Raw genomic sequence first — 16,377 nt, forward strand, 5'->3', positions numbered from 1 at the left:
TACTGGTGCCTGGCAAAACTCACATTTTTGCTATCATTTTCTCTAGTTTAACCAAAGCACCGAGGGAACTAAAACTATTGTGTATCCAAATTTTTGTTCTATGTGCTCAGTGGCATATGTTGTAAGTATGTACTTTAAAGATTTTATGTCAGCTAAAAACTACTGTAATATGGTGTTCTGACTTCTGGACTACTGCGTATCTAGAACATTCTAAACAAACAATCAGCTTGTCAGACAAGGACAGCCTTTTCCAAAAAGAAAGTTTACAAGAGTAACAGGATAGAAATTTATGATAACTCATCTTATTAATAAAGTCTATATAATAATCCTATGGTATTTTGTTGTTATTGTTTTGGTCAGTTGTGGGGTCTGGGGTCTGAACTCTGGACCTGGGCTGGACCTGGGCGCTGTCTCTCAGTGCTGAGCACTCTACCACTGAGACACATTCCCAGTCTTCCTATGGTATTTTTTAGAGTTAATGAAAAATGACTAATCTATAACTTTGGCTTGTTTTCATTTGACTTCATTAACATGCTATGGAAATGGCTGTAACAGAGGGAATGAGAGAGAATACAGGAACAGCTGATACTAAGCAGAAGGAAATAAATGTACTTATTATCTGACCTATATAAAGATAATCCCACTGTATATCCCCTCTAAAACAATAAAAAAGAAAGAAAGAAATGGCTATAACACAAATAACTAGATAAAGTGATACTTTAAAAAATACCATGGGGGCTGGGAAGGTGGCTCAGTGGTAGAGCGCTTGCCTTGCATGCATGAGGCCCTGGGTTCGATTCCTCAGCACCACATAAGCAAAAAGAAAAAAAAAGCCGGAAGTGGCGCTGTGGCTCAAGTGGTAGAGCGCTAGCCTTGAGCTGAAGAGCTGAGGGACAGCGCCCAGGCCCAGACTTCAAGCCTCACGATCGGACCCCCCCAAAAAAAAAAAAAAAAAAGAAAAGGCCAGAAGTGGTGCTGTGGCTTAAGTGGCAGAGCACTAGCCTTGAGTTGAAGAGCTGAGATACAGTGCACAGACCCAGAGTGCAGGCCCCACGACCAACAACAACAAAAAAGCAATGAAAGTCTGCACCTAGATACTTTCTTTTCTTGAAATATTTCATTTTTTAGACATTATTTGTTAGATTTACGTTCTTATTTATTTATCCAGTACTAAGGCTTGAACTCAGGGCTTCAGTGTTGTCATTTAGCTTTTTCGCTCAAGGGTACAACTCTACTATTTGAGCCATACCTTCACTTCTGGCTTTTTGGTGGTTATTGGGAAAGAGTCTCACAGACTTTTTTTTTGCTAAACTGGCTTTAAACAGTGATCATCAGATCTCAGTCTCTGGAGTAGCTAGAATCATAGGTATGAGCCTGGTGCCTAGCTTAAGTTCACATTCGAAGCTTCATACTTACAAAGTCTTCCTCTTCAAACTGCAACTTTTCCACCTTGTCTTCTTTCTTTTCTTCCCTAATTTCTGTAGGTGGCTTTTCTGAAAAGGCACAGCCTTTCCGGGAATGGAAGCTGCCATTCCAGTGTCGATGGTTCCCAGTGCTCCCTCCACTACGCTGGCTCATGCCATCATGACCTCGAGAAGATCCATGCCAGTAAGATAGGTTCCCTGTTATTCCAGCATATGTTCCCTTAGAGACACCAGAGTCCACAGAATCGTGGCGGAATAGGGATGGCTGGTGCCAGGAATCTAAAATCATAAGGAAAAAGTAATAGTATTAGCCTGTCTGAATTCCGGGAATTAAGAATTAAGCTGATGCTCCTGATTTGGTTTATCCTACTACCAGAAGGCCTTTTGGGAACTTTTTTAATAAGTACACACAAGGAAGCCATATATATCTTTTCCTTGTAATTTCTTTTTTTCTTTTTGTCAGTTGTGGGCCTGGGTGCTGTCCATCAGCTCTTCAGCTCAAGGCTAGCACACTACCACTTGAGCCACAGTGCCACTTCTGGTTTTCTGGTAGCTAATTGAAGATAAGAGCCTCATAGACTTTCCTGCCTGGGTTGGCTTTGGACTGTGATCTTCAGATCTCAGCCTCCTGAGTAGCTAGGATTACAGGCTTGAGCCATGGGTGCCTGGTCTGTGAGGTAATTTCTAAATGAATAGTTCAAAAAGATTCAGGAGGGGCTGGGAAGGTGACTCAGTGGTAGAGCGCTTGCCTTGCATGCCTGAGGCCCTGGGTTCGATTCCTCAGCACCACATAAGCAAAAAGAAAAAAAGCCGAAAGTGGTACTGTGGCTCAGGTGGTAGAGCGCTAGCCTTGAGCTGAAGAGCTGAGGGATAGTGCCCAGGCCCAGACCGGACTCCCCCCCAAAAAAAAGATTCAGGAGAACAACAACAAAGAAAAATTACATCTAGAAAATCAATGAAGTTGGGTGGTTACTACTAGAAGATCTAACCGAGAATTCACAAAAGATCCTACTTATAGATTGTGGATAGGTACCCATCCTGGCTTGTCCTAAGTACTAGCTTAAATGTAGTCAGGAAGGCCAGCGCGGGTGGCTCACGCCTGTAATCCTAGCTACTCAAGAGGCTGAGATCTGAGAATCATGGTTCAAAGCCAGCCCATGCAGTAAAGGTTATAAGACTCTTATCTCCAATAAACCACTAGAAAACTGGAAGTGGCGCTGTGGCTCAAGTGGTAGAGACTTCGTTTTGAGCTGAAGAGCTGAGGGACAGTGCCCAAGCCCAAATGCCACTACCGACCAAAAAACAAAAACAAAAAGGTAGTCAGGAAAGTTAAGATAAGCTTACCTCCTGTAGTCCGTAGAGATCCATTGTTAAAAAACCCATCAGAGGAATTGTGTCGACGTCGGCTTACTCCAAATCTTCCTTCTCCTCGGGACAGATGTTCACTGTGTTTTTCAAAAGTGGCTGTAGGTGACTAAGATGATAAAATGTACAGAAGCAAACAGAGTAAGTAGAAATTAAATCTCATTCAGCATTTTATTAAGTTTTGCATCAGGTGTTCAAGTCAAGCAATAAAGGTTCCAGGTCTATAATCGTAGCTACTCAGGAGGCTGAGATCTGAGGATTGTAGTTCAAAGCCAGCCCAGACAGGAATATCCATGGACTTATAACTCCAATTAATCACCAAAAACTCAGAAGTGGAGCTATGGCTCAAAGTAGTAGAGTGCTAGTCTTGAGAAAAAAAAAAAAAAGTTCAGGGACAATGCCCAGGCCCTGATTTTAAGCTCCACTACTAACTTAAACAAAAAAGATGCCAGACAACCATACTCTTGAGCTTAAGGACCATTATGGTGCTATAGGCCTCTTAACTTAGTAAAGTACTATATTATACACAATCTATTATCCTAGAAAGGTAGAAAAGGTAACCACTTCAATTATTCAAAGAAGAATACTGGAGGGGCTGGAAGGTGGCTCAGTGGTAGAGCGCTTGCCTTGCATGCATGAGGCCCTGGATTCAATTCCTCAGTACCACATAAGCAGAAAAAGCCGGAAGTGGTACTGTAGATCAAGTGATAGAGCACTCACCTTGAGCTGAAGAGCTGAGGGATAGTGCTCAGGCCCAGAGTTCAGGCCCCACGACCGGACCTCCCCCCCCAAAAAAAAGATTGGGGAAAATCCTAGCAATATCCATAAATAATAAGCACCTAACATGCTTAGTAGTAATAACTACAAATATTAATGTAATAACATTAGTGTGTGTTAGTGCACTTAAAATATTAATCTCACAATAAAAAAAGGCCCCTTGCCTTACAAGTAATTCTAAACAAAGCTGGGTGCTGGTGGCTCATTCCTATAATCCTAGCCACTAGGGAGGATCATAAGTTTAGACCAGCCTAAGCAGAAAGGCTATAGACCCAAGTCTCATCAGAGACAAGCTCACCAGGTGGCTAATATGTGGCTGTGACATCTATTTTAACACATCTTTGGAAAGCCTAAAGTAGGCATGTGACTGAGCAGAAAGATCTTATCCGAAAAATAAGCACTGAAAACCAGAGGCATGGCTCAGAGGTATCATGTGCTAAGGGGTTCAGAGTTTAAAACCTAGTACTGTGAAGGAAAAAAAAAATCTAAACAGCTTAGTGTACTTCTAGAATACACTAAAATTAGAGAAAAAGCAATAAAAGGTTTCAATATCATGTTTAACTGTGCTTTGTTCTGTGACAGGGTTCCTTTCCCTTCTCTCTTCCTTCCTCCTGAGATAGGAGAATCACAAAAACTACAGCCTGAACTACATTGTGAGTTCCAGGTCAGGGAATATTTAGTGAGAACCAGTTTCAAAAAAGGCAAAAATGAGCTGGGTGCTGGTGGCTCAAGCCTGTAATCCTAGCTACTCAAGAGGCTGAGATCTGAGGATCACAGTTCAAAGCCAACCCGGGCAAGAAAGTCTGTGAGATGCTTATCTTCAATAAACCACCAGAAAACTGGAAGTGGCACAGTGGCTCAGTGGTAGAGTACTTGTCTTGAGCTGCTCCCAAGTCCAGAGTTCAGGCCCCATGACCAACAACAACAACAAAAAAGGCAAAAGTGGAGCTCTGGCTCAAGTGGTAGAATGCTGGCCTTCAGCAAAACAAACTCCTAGACAGCACCAAGATTCTGAACTCAAGGCCCAGGACTCTGTGGGGAAAAAGGTCCTGCTGTCAAAAGACAGGCTCACACCTGTAATCCTAGCTACTTAGGAGGCTGAGATCTGAGGATCGAGGTTCAAAGCCAGCACGGGCAGGAAAGGCCATGAGACTCTTATCACCAATAAACCACTAGAAAACCGGAAGCTATGTGGTTCAGAGCTGAGGGAGAGCACCCAAACCAGAGTTCAAGTCCCATGACTGACAAAAAAAAAAGAACTTAGGTATGCAGGTAGGACCCTAAAGCCTGTATGCATACTATGCATAGTTAGTTATAGGTGGCTATTTGAGAACAAGTCATCAGCATCTGGCTCCACATCTTGCCACCAACCCTTGCTGCAAATGAAATGCATGGTATGTGAAGCTGCTCACAGATGTGGTAAGCATGGACTTCCCATTTTTTAGCACATTCATCTTTTGTAGTTAGACAGCAAGCCTTTTGGACTGCCAGGGTAAGATATCTAGCCTCTTTCAAGTGTCTTTGAAATCCCAGGATAAGACCTTCAGAATTAGATGGACAATATCAACAAGGGTCCTGGACCATGAAGCATCGAAACCTTTCTTCTTGGGAAGCTTCAATGGGAAATGACTAGGATCAGATAGGAGGCAGAGTCTTCAGTGCATGGTTCTGTTTTCAAGTCACAATGTCCTGGGGTCCTTGTTTTCCAGGCCCAGGACATGGGCTGTCATTCTGTGCCTTATTGTAAGCGCTAGCAAAAACAAAAACAACAACAACAAAAAACCCAGTTGCCGGGTGGGAATACTTGGCCAAAACTGAGGTTCACCGTCTCAGCAAAGCAGCTAGGTTTCCAGCAGGTTGTCTGCCTTTTGGGGCTACTGCAGCCAGGTTGACATTTTCTGTGACATCTTTGAAACTATACTCCTTTAAGGCCTTGGCCTCTGGAAGTTGAGGAGTCTTGTGGTTTGGTGGTTTCCTACATCTCTGCTTGGTCTCCTTCCCAAGTGAGACCTGGTCTATCTAGTGTTCCATGGAATAGGTATGACCTTGGGTCTCTACCGGCTGAGTTATTCTACCTGCATTGTGATGTTCTTAGAGATTCTGTTCTTGTTGAGCTAAAAGTATGAGATCATTCTGGCAGATGGTCTGCTGGTGAGGGCTGAGTTTGAATGTTGTGCATATCTTAGTTGTGTGAACCTGGGCAAGATCCATCCATACTTGACTATTCTAGATCAGGTGCATTTTGTTTTCTGCTGCTGTGTTGAGCATGAATATCAGACTCCAGATTCTTCAATCTTTGAATGCATACTTGCACTAGTAACTCTCCAAGAACCTTTTCAGAGTTTCTGTATTGAACTAGGATTTCATTCTGTCATCAGGTGTCTGTATATCTTTTTTGTTCTGATTCCAGCTTCTTGGACTAAATGTTTTCCTGTTCTTCAGCTGGCAGACAGCCATTATGAGATTATTCACCTTTAGTCAAGTGAGCCAGTATAATAAAACCCCTCATACAACCTTGTCTAATAAGAGACCAGAGTCTCTTGAGCCATTAAAAGTATGGAGATGTTCAACACGGCCTTACAAGAAAACCATGTCAAAGGAGATTTTCACATCTATTTTCTTACTTTCAATGTCCCCAGTAATAGTTGATACTATCCTATCAATCCATTTTACTGATTGTACTTTTTTTTTTGGGGGGGGGAGCAGTGGTCAGTTGTGGGGCCTTAACTCGGGGCCAGGGCACTATCCCTCAGCTCTTCAGCTCAAGGCCAGCACTCTACTACCTGAGCCACAGCACCACTTCTGGCTTTTTCTGCTTATGGTGCCGAGGAATCGAACCCAGGGCCTCATGCATGAAAGGCAAGCACTCTACCACTGAGCCACCTTCCCAGCCCTTAGTGATCCTAGTAAATTAGAAAAATTTCTTATGATTTTCTTAAACTTTCATGGTTTTAGCCTTTTAATTAGGTTACAATCTATTTTTACTTTTTTGTCAGTTGTGGGGCTTGAACTTTGGGCCTGGGCGCTGTCCCTGAACTCTTCAGCTCAAGGTGAGCACTCTATACCACTTGACCCACAGCACCACTTCTGGTTTTCTGGTGAATAACTGGCAATAAGAGTCTCACAGATGTTCCCGCCCAGACTGGCTTTGAACTGCAATCCTCAGATCTCACCCTCCTGGGTAGCTAGGATTATAGGCGTGAGCTAATGGTGCCCAGCTACAATCTATTTTAAGTTAATTTTTATTTAAGTGAAACAGATGTAGTTTCCCTCTCCCTTACTAAGAAAAGCAGCTGTTTTAACACCAGTTGTTAAAGCAAACAAAAAACAAAATAAAAATTCCCTTTTAATTACGGCGGCAATTTAGTCAACTGGCTATGTTTTTAGGTCTATTTTTAAACTCTGTTTTATGCTCTTTGTTCTTTTTTTCTTTTGGCCAGTATTGAGGCTTAGCTTTTTCACTCAAGAATGGATGGTGCAGGGCTGGGAAGAGTGGTAGAGTGCTTGCCTTGCATGCTTGAGGCCCTGGGTTTGATTCCTCAGCACCACATAAGCAAAAAGAAAAAAGCCAGAAGTGGCGCTGTGGCTCAAGTGGTAGAGCGCTAGCCTTGAGCTGAAAAGCTAAGGAACAGCACCCAGGCCCAGAGTTCAGGCCCCACGACTGGGCCCCCTCCCCCCTCCCAAAAAAAACAAAAAACTCAGCCTCCTGGGTAGGCAGCATTACAGGCACAAGTCACAAGCACCCGGCAACAAAACAAAACAATTTTTTTGAATGGCACATATTTTCTCTGATATGCAAAAGCTAGATTTAAAATACACTGAAACATGATAAATTATTCAGGACTTTAGGGATTCACACACAGTGAGACACAAGGAAGACACTCTTAGGAGAGGAACACAAAGGTATAATGCCCATCTATCTACATCTGATTATATGAAGTAATATTTATCAAAATGAGGTTTTTTTCTTCATTGCTGTTTTTGTTTTCCTTTTCCTTGTTTGTCCATTTATGTATCTTTGGGAGAGTAAAGAGGGACACAAATAGAGTGATAAGGAGTGAACAAATGCAGTAGTGATACTCACTAGACATTATGTAGAAAAAGAATGATACAACCTGTGGGGTGGAGATGCGAGGAAAAAATTGGTAGATAGTAAGGGAAGGGGTGACATTGTCCAAAAAGAAATGTACTCTTCAACTGACTTATGTAACTATAAACCTTCTGTATATCACCTTTATAGTAACAATTTTTTTAAAAAAAGGAAAGAGGAGGGAATGTGATTTTGTTATTGCCTAACATGCATGAGATGCTGAGTTTAATTTCTTGGTACCACATAAACAATAAAATTAATAAATGAAAGGAAAAATAACCATTAAAAATTTAAGCTGGGCCCTGGTGGCTCACACGTGTAATCCTAGCTACTCAGGAGGCTGAGATCTGAGGATCAAGATTCAAAGCCAGCCCAGACAGGAGTCCAGGAGACTCTTATCTCCAATTAACGTCTCAAAAATTGGAAGTGAGCCTGGTGCTGGTGGGTGGCTCAAGCCTGTAATCCTAGCTACTCAGGAGGCTCAGATCTGAGGATCGAGGTTCAAAGCCAGCCAGGGCAGGAAAGTCCATGAGACTCTTATCTCCAGTAAACCATTAGAAAACCGAAGTGGCACTGTAGCTCAAGCGGTAGAGCCCTAGCCTTGAGCTGAAGAGCTGAGGGACAGTGCCCAAGCCCAGAGTTCATGCCCCACGACCAACAACAACAACAAAAAAAAATGGAAGTGGCACTATGGTGCCTTGAGCAAAAGAGCTCAGAGACAGAACGCAGGCCGAGTTCAAGCCCCATGAACAGCAAAAATAAATGAATAAAAATAAATAAGCAATTTTTAAAAACCCACAAAAATAGATTCCTTGTTAAAAAAAAAAAATTTGGGGCCATGAATGTGGCTTAGTGGTAAAGTGCTTGCCTAGCATGCATGAAGCCCTGGGTTGGATTATATAAAAGAAAAAGCCAGAAGTGGTGTTGTGTGTGGCCCAAGTGGTAGTGTTAGCCTTGAGCAAAAGAAGCTCTGGGACAGTGACCAGGCCCTAAATTCAAGCCCCAGGACTGGCAAAAAAAATTTTCTCTGGACCCCACTATCTCTTTCTCTGGCCCACTTCCACCAACACGTAGGTCAGATTATTAAAGTAATTCATGAGATAATGAAGATAATTCAAAATGAAATTTAGATTAAAAAGTTGTATGTCTAGATAAGAACAAGAACACTGTTGAGGGGGTGGGATATGGTAAGGGGAAACAAAGGAGGAGGAAACAATGCTTGGTAAGAAATGTACTTATTATCTTGCCCATGTAATTGTAACTCCTCTGTACCGTATTTTCACAATTAAGAAAAAAAAAAGAATACTGTCCCAAAAATTCACATTAGAGACACATAGGTAAATTGTGGAACTCCTTATCACTTTGTTCCTCAATTAATTGGCAAAATGGAAGCACTTTTAATTTTACCAGTTTCCCAAGTGGTTTACCTCATCAACTTACACTGTTCTATTTAATGTGATTATGTTTGCTTTAATTATATGTTCTAGTTGTTCCATGTCTTTTTTTTTTTTTTTTGTCGGTCGTGGGGCTTGAACTTTGGGCCTGTGCGCTGTCCCTCAGCTCTTCAGCTCAAGGCAAGTGCTCTACCACTTGAGCTACAGCACCACTTCCGGTTTTCTGGTGGTTTATTGGAGATAGGAGTCTCACGGTCTCTCCTGCCTGGGCTGGCTTTGAACCGCAATCCTCAGATCTCAGCCTCCTGAGTAGCTAGGATTACAGGCATGAGCCACCAGCGCCCGGCTGTTCCATGTCTTTATATTCCTAATGCAACATACGTTTCTTCCCAAATCAATAAAAAACAAACCAAACAACAACAAAAAAACAAATACAGAGTTAATCTAAGGAGGAAAAGAACCAGTATGTGGGGTAGTTATTACAGAAATAGAGAAGAGTACCTTCGCTGACTGTGGTGTTGAGAAATTTAGCCAAGCAGGAACAAAGTCATGCTGCGCCATTTAGGTCCAGTGTCTTTTCAACAAGGTGAGGCATCCAACCTCATGGCCAGGATCTGAAAGAGACAACTCAAATCACTTATGCTTTTAAGAATCCTACATACCAATGTATAAAGGAATTAGTGATTAACCTATGATCTCTCATTTTACTTTATTAGACTCTCTATAGATTACTAATAAAGCTCCAATCAAGAGAAGTTCTAAGCAATTCAAATGGTCTCATAAAGTTTCATGACCACGAAACACACACACCCACAGGAAGGGAGGAAGGGAGGGAGGAAAAAGGAGAGGGAGGGAAGAAAGGTAAGAGGAAAGGAGAGAATTCAAGTATGGAGGGTTGCATGATGGAAATGAATACATTATTGGGTTTTATCAAAAGAATGTGAAGAGGGGTGTGGATGTGGCTTAGTGGAAGAGTGCTTGTCTAGCATGCATGAAACCTTGGGTTCAATTCCTCAGCACCACATAAACAGTAAAGGCCAGAAGTGGCACTGTGGCTCAAGTACTATCACTGAGCAAAAGCAGCTCAGGGACAGTGCCCAGGCCCTGAGTCCAAGCCCCAGGACTGGCCAAAAAAACAAAACAAAACAAAAAACCATAAAGAATAAACATCTAGGCCGGGTGCTGGTGGCTCATGCCTGTAATCCTAGCTACTCAGAAGGCTGAGATCTGAGAATCATGGTTCAAAGCCAGCCCAGGCAGAAAAGGCCATGAGACGCTTATCTCCAATAAACCACCAGAAAACTGGAAGAAGCACTGTGGCTCAAATGGTAGACTGTTAGCCTTGAGCAAAAAAAAAAAAAAAGGCTCAGGAACAGCACCCAGGCCCTGAGTTCAAATTCTAGGACTGGAAAAAAAAAGAAAAAAAAATAAACATCTGTGTGTGTGTGTGTGTGGGAAACTGGGCATGTAGGGAAAGTGGGAGAAAAACTAGGGAGGGTGTAATAATGTTCAACAAGAAATGTACCAATTTCCTTATGTATGTAACTAAGCCCTCTGTACATGACCTTGACAATAAAATTAAATTATAAAAAAAAACATCTACTCAAAATAGCAGTAAACACTTGTCTACTATACTTGGGTCATTTCTGACAAAAGCAACAGAAAAGATCTTCCTAGAGAAAAAGACAAACTCTCCAGGACTTTTATATTAACTACATACTCATTTCCACAAATATAAATTATCATCAGTTTTCCTCAGCAATCCATTGATATTCTCCAAAAACTACTGCAGAAAGCAAGAAGTATTTTTCATGACATGTGGTTTTATCCCTAAGTTAAGATATAATGAGTATTTACCCCAGAGTGTAACCTCTGTGGTCCTGTTTCCTGAACTCCTTGAGTTTGCCAGCTGGATCTTCCAGGAGGTTTTCTTGTTGAAAGGGTGCTTTAAGTAGCCTGGTCAGCAGCACGCCTTGTGTCGAAGAACAAAGAAGCCCGGCTCTGTGTAGTTCACTTTCTTTGTCCCCTCAATTACTCATCCTAAACTACTCTAGTTCCTGACACGTTTCAAAAAAGGGGAAGGGGGAGGGGGAAGGGGGAAGGGGAACATAAACAGTATTTGTTACATTTAAAAAAGGGGAAAGGGGAAAAAGTTATATCTATGTTCACCTCATTCAACTTCTTGAATAATGGCACTAGGATGTTGCTTAAATAGGTAATACATGGACATTTGCACAGTGAGTGCAAACTATTATAATAAGGTCATAGCTAGAAAGATAAGTAGCCTCCCATGTGGGTAAATAATGTCAAAATGAGATCAAAAATAGAATATTAAAGCACTAGAAAAGATTTGAAGAGTCAACTCCAGTGGCACACCCATATGACAAAGCCCTTAGAACACAAATCTCATCATTCTTACAAAATGTGCAGATATGTATCTACATTTGTTAATCTTTAAAGTCAAAGAACATAAGAAATTTTGTTTAAAAAAATCAGATAAGAACTTGATATACTTTTCCCTCCACAGAACAGAAGTTTTGGAGTCCAATTTCTTGATATAAAGCTCTTAAATATGTATATTATTTCTTTGGTCTTCACTATTTATAAATTCAAAGCAAAACTAAAACAAGTAGAAAGATGGTGAGAGAAAAGGGAGTAGGGGAAGACAATTCGTAAATGAGGTTTTCTTCTTGTTTTCCGTATTTCACTTGTTCTCCTCCTTCCCAAAACCTGAACTGATTTTTCAGAAGGTGATATGAAGAATCTTCTACTGCTTTGGTAGAGAAGTCACTTGATATTTTGGATCCCTCTCCATCACTTTTCAATCATTAAAAAGGCAATTTAAATCTATCAATCTGTAAATGGAAAAGAACAACACAGAATCACAAGAAGTAAAATCATTATCATACATAATGATAAAGTGACAAATGATTAATCACACTAAGATCTTTAGTCAAAATCTTTTTTAAAATATTTTTATTGTAAAGATACTGTACAGAGGGGTTACAGTTATATAAGATAATTAGTACATTTCCTCTTGAGCATTGTTGCCCCCTCCTTTGTTTCCCCCCAGTCATCCCTTCCTTCCCCACCTTCCCAACTTCCCCCCCCCGCAAAGTGTAGAGTTGTTTTTTTTTTTTTTGGGGGGGGGTCCGGTCATGGGCCCTGAACTCTGGGCCTGGGCACTGTCCCTCAGCTCTTCACCTCAAGGCTAGCGCTCTACCACTTGAGCCACAGCACCACTTCTGGCTATTTTCTTTTTGCTTATGTGGTCCTGAGGAATCGAACCCAGGGCCTCATGCATGCAAGGCAAGCGCTCTACCACTGAGCCACCTTCCCAGCCCCTAGAGTTCGTTTTTTAACACAATGTCTTGTTTTAGTAAAAATCTTTAAACACAATTTATATTTTAATTGCTACCACTTGTAGTAATATATTAGATATGTCAGGATGTCTTACTATACTACTCACGTTGGTCCTGAACTAATTTTTCTTGCTTGCTTGGCTGGCAATCTATACCACATCCAGCTTGTCTTTTGGTTATTTTGGAATTGGAATCTCTCAGACTATTCTGCTCCAGCTAGCCCCAAACTGTGATCATCATAATTGCTACATGCCAAGTAGCTGAGATTACAGGCACATATCACCAGATTTGTTGTTTTTTTACTCCACTTCCATCTTTTTTTCTTTTTTTGTTAGTCCTGGAGCTTGAACTCAGGGCTTGAATGCTGTCCCTGAGCTTCTTGCTCAAAGCTAGCACTCTACTACTTTGAGCCATAGCACTACTTCCAGTTTTCTGGTGGTTAATTAGAGTCTCACAAACGTTCCTGCCTGGGCTAGCTGTGAACTGCGATTCTTAAGACTTCAACCTCCTGAGTAGCTAGGATTACAGGCATGAGCCAACAGCTCCTGGCTTTTATCACCTTTTTTAAACATTTAAAAATATGAGCTGGGTGCCAGTGGCTCACGCCTGTAATCCTAGCTACTCAGGAGCTGATATCTGAGGGTCGTGGTTCAAAGCCAGCCCGGGCAGGAAAGTCCATGAGGCTATTATCTCCAATAAACCACCAGAAAACCAGAAATGGCGCTGTGACTCAAGTGATAGACTGCTCTCCTTGAGCTGTGGGACAGCGCCCAGGCCCAGAGTTCAAGCCCCACACCTGAAAAGAGAGAGAGACACAGAGAGAGACCGGGGTGTGTATGTGGGGGAGGGGGGGTGTCAAGCACGAGCTCTAAAGCTTAAGAAGAGACCTGTTTCAAGTACAAATTTTTCAGAACTGGAGCCAGGCGCCGGTGGCTCACGCCTGTAATCCTAGCTACCGAGGAGGCTGAGATCTGAGGATCACAGTTCAAAGCCAGCCCGGGCAGAAAACTCTGTGAGACTTTTTTTTTTTTTTGGGTCCGGTCATGGGGCCTGAACTTTGGGCCTGGGCGCTGTCCCTTAGGCTCTTCAGCTCAAGGCTAGCGCTCTACCACTTGAGCCACAGCACCACTTCTGACTTCTTTCTTTTTGCCTATGTGGTGCTAAGGAATCGAACCCAGGGCCTCAGGCATGCAAGGCAAGCGCTCTACCACTGAGCTACTTCCCAGCCCCTCCGTGAGACTCTTATATCCAACAAACCACTAGAAAACCGGAAGTGGTGCTGTGGCTCAAGCAGTAAAGTGCTCACCTTGAGCAGAAGAGCGCAGGGATAACACCTCAGTTCAGAGTTCAAGCCCCATGACAACAAAAAATTTAAAAAACTTCCGAATTGTTAGATGTTGAAAGGCAGGGCAAAGGTAACATTTAGGGGAAAAGTTCTGAGTTTCATTTTATTACTCCCCCATTTTCACTTGTCACTATCCTAGTTCCAAATGCTTGCCAGTCTTGTTGTTCCTGTTTGTTTAAAAAAACAAGGAGGGCTGGGAAGGTGGCTCAGTGGTACAGTGCTTGCCTTGCATGCATGAAGGCCTGGTTCGATTCCTCAGCACTGCATAAGCAGAAAAAGCCAGAAGTGGCCTTGTGGCTCAAGTGGTAGAGCCCTATATTTGAGCTGAAGAGCTGAGGACAGTGCCCAGTTCCAGAGTTCAGGCCCCACAACTGACCAAAAAAAAAAAAAAAAAAGCAACAGAAAAGGCTGGGAAGGTGGCTCAGTGGTAGAGTGCTTGCCTAACATGCATGAGGCCCAGGGTTCGATTCCTCAGCACCACATAAGCAGAAAAAGCCAGAAGTGGCGCTGTGGTTCAAGTGATAGAGCTCTAGCCTTGAGCTGAAGAGCTGAAGGACAGCGCCCAGGCCCAGAGTTCAGGCCCTACAACTGACAAAACAAACAATTTCTGGGCTGAGTGAAGTCACACATGCTTGCTTATAACCTTAGTTTCTTAGGAGACAAAGGCAGGAGAATTTTGAGTTCAAGAGCAGTAGAGGTGACATGAGACACCATGTCAAAAAGTAAAACAGCCCACCATGGTGGCTTACACTTATAACCCAAGATACTCAGAGGGCTGAAATACAAAGGATCAAGATGTGAAGCCAGCTAGGGCAGAAAAGTCGACAAGACTCCACCTCCAAAGTAACCAACAAAAAAGCAGGACTGGAAGTATAGTTCAAGTGGTAGAGTGTCAAATGAGTGAGCAAGCACGCTGAACAAACCTGAGGCACAGAGCTTCAACTCCTGTACTGGTAAAACCAACCAACCAAGCAACTGATATCTTGGCAATTATTGGTCTATTTTATCATTTACTCTAGCTTATCCTATAGGCTAATATTTTCTCTTTATAAATTCAGCATCAAATTATATCATTCCTTGCTTATCATTATCTGTTCCCCACTATCCAAAGAATAGAATTTAAATTCCTCAGCCTTGACAGTCAAGAAATAGGCGTCTACTCAGACTCAAGAAGCAGCCTAAAAAGCTCTAATTCTCAGAGCTGGGAAGGTGGGTCAGTGGTAGAGCGCTTGCCTTGCATGCTTGAGGCCCTGGGTTTGATTCCTCAGCACCACATAAGCAAAAAGAAAAAAGCCGGAAGTGGCGCTGTGGCTCAAGTGGTAGAGTGCTAGCCTTGAGCTGAAGAGCTGAGGGACAGCGCCCAGGCCCAGAGTTCAGGCCCCACGACTGGACTCCTCCCCCCTCCCAAAAAAGCTCTAATTCTCTATCTGAAAGTAATCTACCTCTCAGAAATCCTAAAGGTGTTTTTAAATTATGCCTTCTAGGATAGATATAACTTACTACCAATAGGCCAAAAACTTCTCACTTCTAACAATCCTATCTTAGGCGGGCACTGGTGGCTCACACCTGTAATCCTAGCTACTCAGGAGGTTGAGATCTCAGGATCACGGTTCAAAGACAGTCCAGGCAAGGAAACTCTTATCTCCAATAAATCACCAGAAAACCAGAAGTGGTGCTGTGGCTCAAGTTGTAGCGTCTTGAGCTGAAGAGCTGAGGGACAGCGCCCAGGCCCAGAGTTCAAACCCCACAACCAACAACAACAATAAAAAGAATCCTATCTTAACCCCTGAAATGAATATAGCTTCTACTACTTAGCATGGTATCTTGCATATGTAAAGATTCAAAGATTTGATGAATTAAATTTTACTAAGCATAATATAGCAAAGACACAGAAATAAAAATGTGAAACACTAATGATATTTAAGATGTCCTCAAAATAATTAAACTATGATTACCATATTACCTATCAATTCCCTAGGTATATATTAAACAGAAGTAAAAGCAACTGTCACAGCTGGGTGTGGTGGTGCATCATCCTAGCACTTGGGAAACTGAAGCAGGAAGATTACAAGTTTCATACTAGCCTGGACTATATATAGTGAGAGACTCTCAAAAAAGCTGGCTGTGGGTGGCCCATGCCTGTAAGTAACCCAGGGGTGGGAAACCAACCTACCTTCCTTTCTTTTTCTTTCTTTCTTTCGCCCCCACCCCACCCCCGCCCCCTCGTCAGTTCTGGGGCTTGAAGCCTGGGTGCTGTCCCTCAGCTCTTCAGCTCAAGGATAGCGCTCTACCACTTGAGCCATAGTACCACTTTTAGTTTTTCTGGTGGTTAACTGGAGATAATAGGCTTAGGAACTTTCCTGCCTGAGCTGGCTCTGAACCAAGATCATCAGATCTCAGTCTCCAGAGTAGCTAGGATTACAGGAGTGAGCCACCAGCACCCTGAGGGAAACCTTTTTTGAATATTTATAACATTTGAAGCAGCCTAAAAAGCTCTAATTCTCAGGGCTGGGAAGGTGGCTCAGTGGTAGAGCGCTTGCCTTGCATGCATGAGGCCCTGGGTTTGATTCCTCAGTACCACATAAGAAAAAAGCCAGAAGTGGCGCTGTGGCTCAAGTGG

General features: G+C 42.6%; 1 protein-coding gene across 2 annotated transcripts in view; it reads right to left on the minus strand.

Annotated features, from left to right (window-relative positions):
- Gpbp1l1 (GC-rich promoter binding protein 1-like 1) overlaps positions 1-16,377 on the minus strand; it is a 79,789-nt gene that overhangs the window by 42,351 nt on the left and 21,061 nt on the right. For both annotated transcript variants that reach the window (XM_013016936.1, XM_013016935.1), the window contains exons 2-5: positions 10,908-11,905; positions 9,552-9,664; positions 2,769-2,898; positions 1,417-1,703 (exon numbers count right to left, since the gene is read on the minus strand). In XM_013016936.1, the coding sequence (XP_012872390.1) occupies positions 1,417-1,703; positions 2,769-2,898; positions 9,552-9,611 (477 nt within the window). In that variant the 5' untranslated portion in view covers positions 9,612-9,664; positions 10,908-11,905. The remainder of the gene's footprint in view (positions 1-1,416; positions 1,704-2,768; positions 2,899-9,551; positions 9,665-10,907; positions 11,906-16,377) is intronic.

This window comes from Dipodomys ordii, unplaced genomic scaffold (genome assembly GCF_000151885.1).
Source record: "Dipodomys ordii isolate 6190 unplaced genomic scaffold, Dord_2.0 Scaffold33, whole genome shotgun sequence".
In the NCBI taxonomy this organism is placed as follows: Eukaryota; Metazoa; Chordata; class Mammalia; order Rodentia; family Heteromyidae; genus Dipodomys; species Dipodomys ordii.